Source organism: Phodopus roborovskii, unplaced genomic scaffold, assembly GCF_943737965.1.
Source record: "Phodopus roborovskii unplaced genomic scaffold, PHOROB, whole genome shotgun sequence".
In the NCBI taxonomy this organism is placed as follows: Eukaryota; Metazoa; Chordata; class Mammalia; order Rodentia; family Cricetidae; genus Phodopus; species Phodopus roborovskii.
The window spans coordinates 27,413,320-27,423,286 of NW_026125281.1; the positions used below are offsets into that span (position 1 = coordinate 27,413,320).

General features: G+C 37.8%; 1 protein-coding gene across 2 annotated transcripts in view; it reads right to left on the reverse strand.

Moving 5' to 3' along the window:
- Positions 1–9,728, reverse strand: part of Ythdf3 (YTH N6-methyladenosine RNA binding protein F3) — a 28,219-nt gene extending 18,491 nt beyond the window's left edge. The window contains exons 1-4 of one of the 2 annotated variants that reach the window (XM_051198396.1): positions 9,615–9,724; positions 9,178–9,202; positions 5,952–6,097; positions 3,537–3,622 (exon numbers count right to left, since the gene is read on the reverse strand). In XM_051198396.1, coding sequence (XP_051054353.1) covers positions 3,537–3,622; positions 5,952–6,009 — 144 coding nt within the window. In that variant the 5' untranslated portion in view covers positions 6,010–6,097; positions 9,178–9,202; positions 9,615–9,724. Of the gene's footprint in view, positions 1–3,536; positions 3,623–5,951; positions 6,098–9,177; positions 9,203–9,614 lie in introns of both variants that reach the window. The other variant, XM_051198402.1, reaches the window with a different exon arrangement.
- Between the last annotated feature and the right edge of the window lie 239 nt (positions 9,729–9,967).

Below are 9,967 nucleotides of genomic sequence, written 5' to 3' on the forward strand. Positions count from 1 at the left end.
TAACGCCTGTCAACTTGTACAGCTGTTGTGGAAATCAACAAGGCAGTTCCTCAAAACGTTGGGAAATGATCTACCTCAAGATCCAACATACCACTTGGGGCATATATCCAAAAGACATTCCATCCTACCACAAAAACACTTGCTCAACTATTCATAATACCTAGAAACTGGAAACGACCTAGACGTCTCTCAACAAAAGAATGAATACAGAAAATGTGGTACATTTATACAAGGAAGTATTACATCATGTATACCATTTCAATGCATTTATATGACAATACCATCACTCCTGTGAAAACTGTAGTAGTGGTTTTATGTGTATGCTATTTTTTGTTTTGACTTTCCTGAGATAGTCTTGCTATATAATACAGGATAAAGTTAACTTGACTATGCATCCCAGTCGGCCTAAATTTGAGATTTTCTTGCCTCTTCCTAAGTGCTAGGAGTACACCATTACATCTGGCAGGTAATTTTTTTTTTTTTTATTAGTATTGGCAATCATGCAGTAAGACTTGGATTTTGGACTGTGGAATGATAGTTACTGAAGAGCCAGTGGAGGGGTGGGGGGAATAACATCAATAGCAAACCATTGTTAAAGTACAAAAAGTACAGGACACATAATGCCAAAACAGAATAAAACTCTAACATAATTATTTTCCCAAGCCTCCATTATGAAAGCATAGGAACTGGTTTAGTGACTTGGGATTCCACTTGGTTTGTGGATGTACATACCCCTCTTCTATGTTTACTATGCACACACTCCTCTCCAGTCAATGCAACCAGCAACCTCAGAGCCCCACCCGCACATGAAGATATCTCTCTGAACAAGGGTTAAGGTTTTACTTTAACAATAACCAAACTTGAAAAGTTTCTACTCAAAAGTATTCTCAGGCATTCTAGTGTGAGGATTGGAGGTCACATGCAGCCAGGGCTTGTTTGGGTTACATGAACAGTAAAACAAAATTTCATTCTTTTAGGTATTATAAATACTCTACTACATCCACTTTATTCCCATGTATATGAATAAAATTAGACACATATGGGAAGAAACATGCACAATGGAAAATTATTGCATGACCTAATCTATCAATCAAAATAAGAGAATCATCCAAGCTACACCCTTAGCAAACAGCCCATACTTCCTTTAGACTGCACAAGGAGGGAACCAAAGAACCTTGGGGCCTTGAATATTTTCATTTGTGTGGCTGGGTTCTTCCTTGCAGCATATGTTAACTTTTTCTACTGATTGGTTTAAATAAAATTTTCTTGCTACTTTTGCGAGTCAGTGTGGGTTTTAATTTCAGTACTGTGAGTAAATAGCCAAGAATCTGGAAACACAAAACATCAACACTGACCACAGGTAACATCATCTTTAAACATATTTGCCAGTTACATGGCATCTTCAACAAAAGATGAACTGAACTGAAACATGAGACCTGGACCCAATCACATTATTCTGAAGATCTACAGGGAATCAATAACCTGATCCTTCCTTCTTTAAAAAATAAAACACTATGAAATGGAAGAAGTTTGCTGTCAGAGTAAGGCCAACATTTTTAACCCAATCCTAGAGTTAGATGATATGAATTAAATCCAAGTGTATAAAACAATTTAAATCATCAGTCAGAAGTATTAGAATACCTTTCCCATTAGATGATTCATCTTTGTTAGTTGTTAATTTTTAAAGTTACACGAAGACATTAACTTTAAAAGCACAATGTATAGAGCTGGAGAGTTGGCTCAGCAGTTAAGAGCCTTCCTGCTTTTCCAAAGGACTCAAGTTCTGGCCCCAGAACCCAGGTTGGACAGCTTACAACTTAAAATTCCCAAGTCTCAAGGATCCAACCTTTCCTATGGCCTCTGCAAGAACCAAGTACACACGCACAACACATTCACACACATACACATAAAAATAAATCTTAAAAGGAATCTCACAATTTATCAAACTGAATTTTTACTGAATAACTAGTTAGATTAGCATACAAGGAACTAATTCATTTGTACAACTTTATAAAAAGTGAGATAGTCCAGCAAAAACCTTAGTTTTCACTAAACTGTTAATACTCTTGAGTTACTTTAATTTTATAGTTCAGCTATGAATGTTTGAATTATTTAAAATACAATGTAATTTACTTTTAAGATTTTGAACAATTTTCTACTTTTTTCTACACAACAAACGTAGTTTCCACCATTCTACATTGTTACTGCTCTTAAAATGCCTGTCTTGTAAGGGGTAATCATTTGTGGTACTGTGGAAAGACAATGCTGAAATTTTTTTCTACCCTTTTCTGCCAAGCATTCACAAATTCTAGCACTTGTTTTCATTACTCCTAATGTATTCACTCCTCTCTAATATGTTAAGAATCTAAGCCAACACATGAAGGAAAATGGATAAAGAGAAATAGAAATGCCCAACAAATAGATGAAGGTGAACAAAGCCTTCACTTCTAAAAGCTACAACTCAACTACATCCCACAAAGCAGAAACTTTTTGTTCACATTGTCTAATTGCTCAGTTCTATGGGAATACTTAGTGGCTTTTCCTCTTATGCTTTTAATAATCTAGGGTAAAGTATGTATCTTTTTACAAGTGAAAGAAACAACACTAGAAATCTCATTCCAGAATATTCTCAAAATTTTAATTCCACCAGTGACAAAACAAATTGTACTTAATATCAAGTGATATTATTTACTGCTTCTTAGTATTTAAATTACCCTTATAAACAAACTCTCAGAAGCTAGTAGGAGCTAGGCATGTAGCTCAATTGTGACATGACATAGCATGTACAATATCAGATTCAAATCCCAGAATTGGGAGTGGGGGTCACTACTGATATATAATCTCCATGTCCACAATGAAGAAATAATAAAGAAGGATTTATAAAGTCCTTAATTCTATTCTAATACTGTCAAATTAAAAACAGCAGTAACTTAATGGAATTCAAATTTGAATGTCTTAAAGAATATACATTTAACGAAAGTTGCAAGACACAAATTAGTGCTTATCCAGAAAAAGATCCAAGCTAATTAAGTCAAATTTGCTATAGTTAAAAAACAGGCTATAGCAGGTGATGGTAGAGCACTCCTTTAATCCCAGCACTTGGGAGGCAGAAGCAGGATTTGTATGAGTTCATGGCCAGCCTGGTTAACAAAGCAAGTTCCAGGGCAGGCAAGGCTACACAGAGAAACCCTGTCTTAGGGGGGGGGGGGGGGGGAAGAGAAAGAGAAGGAGGGATGATTGCAACAGTAAAAGATTAAACTACCTTAATATTAAACAATTCTAAGCATAATATATAAAATATTTATCTTTAAATATTTTAGAACCCCATTCAGAACCTATAATCTCAAAAGTAGTCTCCTATGCCATAAACAGGCAAGTGTTATTTACCACATGTAGGCAAACTAAACGAACTAATTCACATTATATTAATCTCATATTCACTAGATGTCCAGCAAGGGGGGGGGGGGGGAGAATCAGTTAAAAACTAAGAGGTAAAGAGGTTTAACTTCCTAAAATCTGAATCTACAGAAACTTACCTGATTTGTCTGGCTACTTAAGTATGGCTCAAAATCATCATCATTTACAGCATCTTTTTGATGAATCGAACCATTTTGTACTGAAACTAAAAAACATATTTGTATTAGAAATGTTACAATCCTTGTAGAATTTACAATACAATCTAACATTTAAAAAAATTATCAAGACAACTCAAATAAATAAATAAACCTGAGTTTATTGCTGTTTTAAGAATTCTCTTAAGGACAGCATTTAGAAATATTTAGTATGTGTCACGAAAAACTTACAAATCCTATGATCTAAAAGCCGAACATTATATAAGCCGTATCTATATACTTCCCTATGATCAAAATTGTAAATACCCCAATTTCAACACTGTAGTGAGCGAAGTAACACAGAAATGCTAGAAAGGGCTCCCTAAAATTTGGTGTAACTTTAAAACATCTTTAAGTAATGATGTAGACAATACATTTGAGACTGTGACCTAACTTTAATCTGGGTCTTCCTGTGTTACCCAGGCTAACCTTCAATTCTCAACCCTCCTACTTCAGCTTGTGAAGCCATGGGAATACACACATGCATACAGCACCAGGCCCACCCTTCACTACTTATGACCTAAGTTCCTGTAAATCACTTAAGTGTCTTGAGTCAAAGTCTTTAATCTAGGAAGGGTTAGGTCTGATGCCATACACTGGTTATCATAGCACTTGAGAAACGGAAGCAACAGGATAGCAAGGTAATAAACCAGTATGGACTACATAGCTGCCTATTAGATTGGGCTATGGAGCAAGACCACCTCACTAAAAAGGAATGTCCTTATGTTATTCTGGTTTGCCTTTTGATAGTACTGGAGATGTCAACCCAGGGCCCTGTGTATGCTATGTTTTCTCGTTAAAAATCCATGAAGACTGACTAACATGTATGTACACATGCCTTGATTGTCAAAAGCTGAGTGTAACAACTACTGGTGAATGAGTTAGCATGCACTAGACTTTGAGTTCAAATCCAAACACCGATAAGTAAGACTTTCACATGAAAGAAAAACCACAATTAAGACACCAAAGATGATTACTCATAAAGCATATGAGAAAACAAACAAGAGATAAATCAGAATGTCACACTAGTTCAAAAGTTATTTCCTAAACACTGCAAAAATGTATTTGTATTCAAGAGAAAAACATGTTTGGACAGTGTCCCAGTAGTGCCTGAGGACAATATATAAAACCACCTCTTGAATATAAGTATCAGGTCTACTACTAAGGAGGCAGGTGGATACCTGCAGCGATTTGAGCTCATTAGTCTCATGACTCTCAGGTTATTCAGTGCCTACTTCATTTCATCTTAGTATTAAATTACCATATCCAATAATCTTTATAAATAATACTATGATGCCCACAAACAAAACTCAAAATTATTATGAACCAGGAAGGCAAAGGTTACTGGGATATTTGATATGGTGTCATATCAAATGATTTTCTAAGAGATGTCAAACTCTTAGAACTACTCTCACAAAGTATTGCCAACTAATATAGGGTTAAGTCTATCAGGACATCAACTCTAACTTTGCCTTAAGTGTATATCACCTAAAATGTAATGTTGTCAGTGAGCAAGCAGTGGCTTATGAGCAAAGATCTGTGAGATCACTTCACTCTTTCCATCCAATAATGATCAGGGATGGCTCAAAAGTAAAGCTACTTCAAGCATGGAGCCTTCAAATCAGACCTCTGTGATTACAATGCCCCTCAAATCAAATGGATCCAGATTCCCCTTCCAAGACTTCATTACATTTCACAAGAACCTCTCATCAGAACTAAGTTTGTAACAGTAACTACTAACAGAATGGAAGGAAGGAGCCACAGGATATACCCAATGCTATCTGAGCACTCAGGAAACCACTCCAGTCCCAGACTCTGATAATCCTGTTCTCCCTCTCCCACTGAACCCTTTATCAACAGTGGTAACACACAGCAACAACAACAACAACAAAACAAAACAAACAAAAAAAAAAAAAAAAGGAAGGAAGGAAGAAAAAGATTGTTTACTACTACTACTAGACTACCAAACTAGTATGCATATCAGAAGAAAAAGATTGTTTACTACTACTACTAGACTACCAAACTAGAATGCATATCAGCCAGTATTTCAGTATTTAAAACAATCATTTCTCTTACATCCATTAGTTCTTGGTTATCTAGTCCATACTGATAATACAGTTTAAAAAAAGTATCCACTTAAAGGCTCCCAATTAGATACTAACTAGCCCTTTGATATTTTTCTTAAAACAGCTGTTTTATATGAGATTTTAGTTGTTGATCATTGCTTAAGGACAATCTAATGTCTTGGAGACTTAAAATCACTGAACAGTAATGAAATCTAAGCCACTTCTACATTGTGCAAAAGTTCTTCATTCAGGGAAAAAAGAACAGATGACTTACATGATTCTTCGCCTGTTTCCTCTGCCCTATGAAGCAAAGTCAAATCAAGATAGAACATGGGCCTTAGAAGCCAGGTGATTCTCTGCTCTGGTCCTGACTACATCAAGTTAGGAAAGTCAACAGATGTGTGCATCATGTTTTCCCACCTACAAAAACAGCGACAATACCATATACCCTCTATCTCCTTAAAGGAATGTTGTGAGGATTAATAATAATATGAAACCAAAATAATGGTGGTATGGTGCTTTGAAATCATTTCTTGAGGGGAAAGAGAGAGGACACAAATAATACTGCCAAAATACACTTCTTTTCTGAAACATTTCAAACAACCAATTTCAACCTAATTCTTTTAAACTGCAGTTGTATAAAATGATGTGTCCCTCCTATAGGAGAAAAAAGGAGGAGGAAAAAGAAAGTCGATTTCCACATGTTGCTTACTTATATAAACGTTAAGGGACAAAAGAAAGGAAGAAGGCCCAAGAGGACATCTGACACACAAATGAAGACACAGCAAGCAAAAGTTCTTGTTAATAAAGAATATTATGGATCAACAAAATAAACAATTATCCTTAAATTTTAACTATCCTTTGGTGCTATCTTGCCAAGTATAACAATAAGTTCTGATATTTTACATCGGAAAAAAATATTTTTAGTTAAAAAAAATTAAGAATGTAAAAATAAGTAGCCTAAAATTAGGAAGCATGTTTGACTTCTCAAGCAGACTGACAGAACTCCTTTTCCTTCCTTTAGTATAGTAAGCCTTAACACTTTGCAGAAAAATAAGACACTAAATCCAGGCGTTAGGCTAAAAAAATGTTAGCCAAAGGCAATTCAGAAAAGAAATACAGCATCTCAGAAATCATATTAAGTCTACTAATTTCAAAATTGTAACTAATACCAACTTTTAGGAACACAAGTTTATTTTTGTTGTTTTTTTTTTGAGACAGGGTTTCTCTGTGTAACAGTCCTGGCTGTCCTGGAACTCACTCTGTAGACCATGCTGGCCTTGAACTCACTGAGATATGCCTGCCTCTGCCTTCTGAGATTAAAGGCATGCACCGCCTCTGCCCAGCAGGAACATAAAGTTCTTAAGCTCAGAATTCAAAATTACTTACCAAATCTTTAAAGTTGTAAAGTAAGAAAAATAGTTATACTTTCTGCTTGATGACAATATACTGCCTTAGCAGGCAGAAATTTTTTTTCAAACACACAAAAGCTCCTAACTACAATTTGATAATAGCTTTGACTTGGCTTGTAATGTATTTGTAAGCTTATTATAGTTTCTATCATTTTAAATCAACTTACATAACTTTAAGTATACCAACACTTTTAAAGGACCAGTAACATTTCTCTTCCTCAAAAGAGGAAGAAAAAAAAAATGATCCAACAAATAGTGACTAGAATAAACTATTGTAATTACAATAATCCTAGTAACAACAGGATTTACAATCACTGTTTCTTGATTAGAGGAGAAACTAACAAAGATACTATATGCTAAGCAAACTTGGTAAATCAGGAGCTACATGTGGTATTAGAATCTAGAACTGTAGGAAACCCTAACAGTAATCCCAGGATAATTATAAAATCAACAAGAAGAGTAAAAGAAAAACTGGGAGAATAAAGAACTACCCAAGAAACAATTTGTGTGTGTATCTAAATATTAAAGCAGAAGTGATACTAATAGTTAAAAAGTCTCACATAAAAGTTGTAGTCACAGGTGAGACAGTCTGTGGTTAGCTTCTATCTGTGAGGTGATTTATAAGTGATATATAACAATGAAAAGGTCACTGAGCCATACTAAAATGAAGTGATACTTAAATTTGTGGCAACACAGGACAAGCCAACACTACCCAAACTAGATTGTCAATTGTTTTATCCAAACAGAACTTCATTCACAGAAGTCACTTACCTTAAGACAGGTAACACAAAACACCTAGCACTTCAAATAGCCTTGCAAAGTGCCACTCCCCATAGTTCTAGGACAAAATCGTTTATACTAGCAATAACAACCATCAGTTTCACAGGGTCGGATTAGCCAAAAAAGAAAAAAGACAGTCCCTTTAAATTTGCAAGTGTTTAATTGATAATTTTAAATTATCCTCTAATTCTGAAGTTTGTAATTAGAACTGAAATTCTAAATTAAAATTTTTCTAAATAGTTATATGCTGAAAGAAAACATCAATTAAAACAAAGCTTCAGTAAGTTTGTTACCTAACACACTACTCTGGTATATACAAATTCTGACATACAATGTAACACAACATGAAGGAAATTATTTTGCCAAGAGCACAATTATTTTTTCATTAACAATCAGTTTTTCAAACTGAAAACCCAGAAAAAAATTAAACGGCTATTATAGATCTTCTTTTCTAAGCAGTACTTGGTTTACTGGGGGGAGAGGGTGACCAGGAAGTGTAGTTGTATTGTCACTTCCGGCACTACAAAAAAACGTTATAAATATATAGTTAACTGTACTTTTAATTGGCACCACCCCAAGAAAGGCATTATTGTTCAACACTAAAATCACATGATTTATGCCATAATGTTTCAATCAGCTGACTACTTAGATCCACAGGCATAAATACAAACTAAATGTTTTAAAAGCCTTACTTTCAATGGTAGCTTTTAAATAGCAAGTCATATAATACTAGTAATAACTGCACAAATAACTTCCTTGTCAGGCTTTTGTAAGATACCAGTCTGGGACCTTGCAATCAGAGCTATACCGTAAGATTACATATTTGCTGTTAGGAGTTCTGTACCGCTGCTGCCTCCTTGCAAGCAACTTCTATGGAATCAGTGATTAACCGTGTAACTTTCATTAATGTGACATAGAACGCCATGTGAACTGCAAGTTTAAATGTAATCCAGACACTTCAAACAGAATGTTCACTTTAAAAACGTACTTAACTATACACAAATGTTAAAAAATTTGTGTGACGTAAGTTATGTAACGATAAAACAAAAGTAAAGAAATACCACTACATTAATTGGAATATCATAAAGACAAGTGTTTTATTCTTGCAGGGCTTCGGTTTCTACAAAGGTCGCTTCAGACTCAGGAACTACCTAAATGTTGACTTGTCTTCCTAACCTTTAGCATTTAAAAACAAAAAGCAAAAAAAAAAAAAAAAAGAAAGAAAAGAAAAAAAGGAAACAAGAAGCTGCTCCCAGTTTAAAACCAACATCAAAGCAACAATCTGAGAAACAAAATAACCAAACTCACCTTTATTTCCTTGCCCTTTAGGTCTCTGGAGCAGGACGAAAGATATGGCCAGGGGAGGGGGGAGGAAAGGAGAGAAAAGTGTGTTAATGAGAGACATTACCGGAGGCAAGTTATTCAGAACAATCCGCGTAGGAGTGAACACAGCAGATCCTCCGCACCCACTCCGCCCGCCCGCCCGCCCGCCGGCCTCCCACCGCCCCTCCGCATCGCCGCCAGCTCCCGGCCCCGCGGCGGCCGCCGGGACATCCGGCCCTCGGAGCGGTCCCGGGCGCCGGCCAGCGCGCACGCCGCCCCGGGCGGCCGCAGCGGGAAGCCGCATCCGCGGCGGCGCCGTTACAGGGCGATCGAGCGAGCCGAGGCTCGGGTGGTGCGCCGCCCGCCCGCCCGCGAGGGTGGAGCTCTGCGGCTCGGGCCTTCGCCGGGCCCTGCTCCCTCACCTGATCCACGCTAGTGGCTGACATTCTTCACCGCAAGCCGAGAGGAGGAGCCGCCGCCGCCGCCGCCGCCGCCTGGGCCTCTCCGCTCGCACTCACAGCCGTCGGCTGCCGCCCGCCCTCGCGAAGCTCCGCTCCAGCCGCCGCTGCCGCCGCTGCCGCCGCTCCGCTCGCGGGGACTCCGGAAAGCGGGCTCGCGCTAGGGAGTCGCGGAAGGGGCCCGAGCTCGCCGCCTGCACGCTGCTCGTCCCCGCTCGCCCTCCGCTCTTCGGGCCCACAATGGCGGACGAGCTCCCGAGCCCCACTTCCGCTCCGGGCCGCCCTGACCTTCCGCTATCCAGGCTGACGTCCACCAC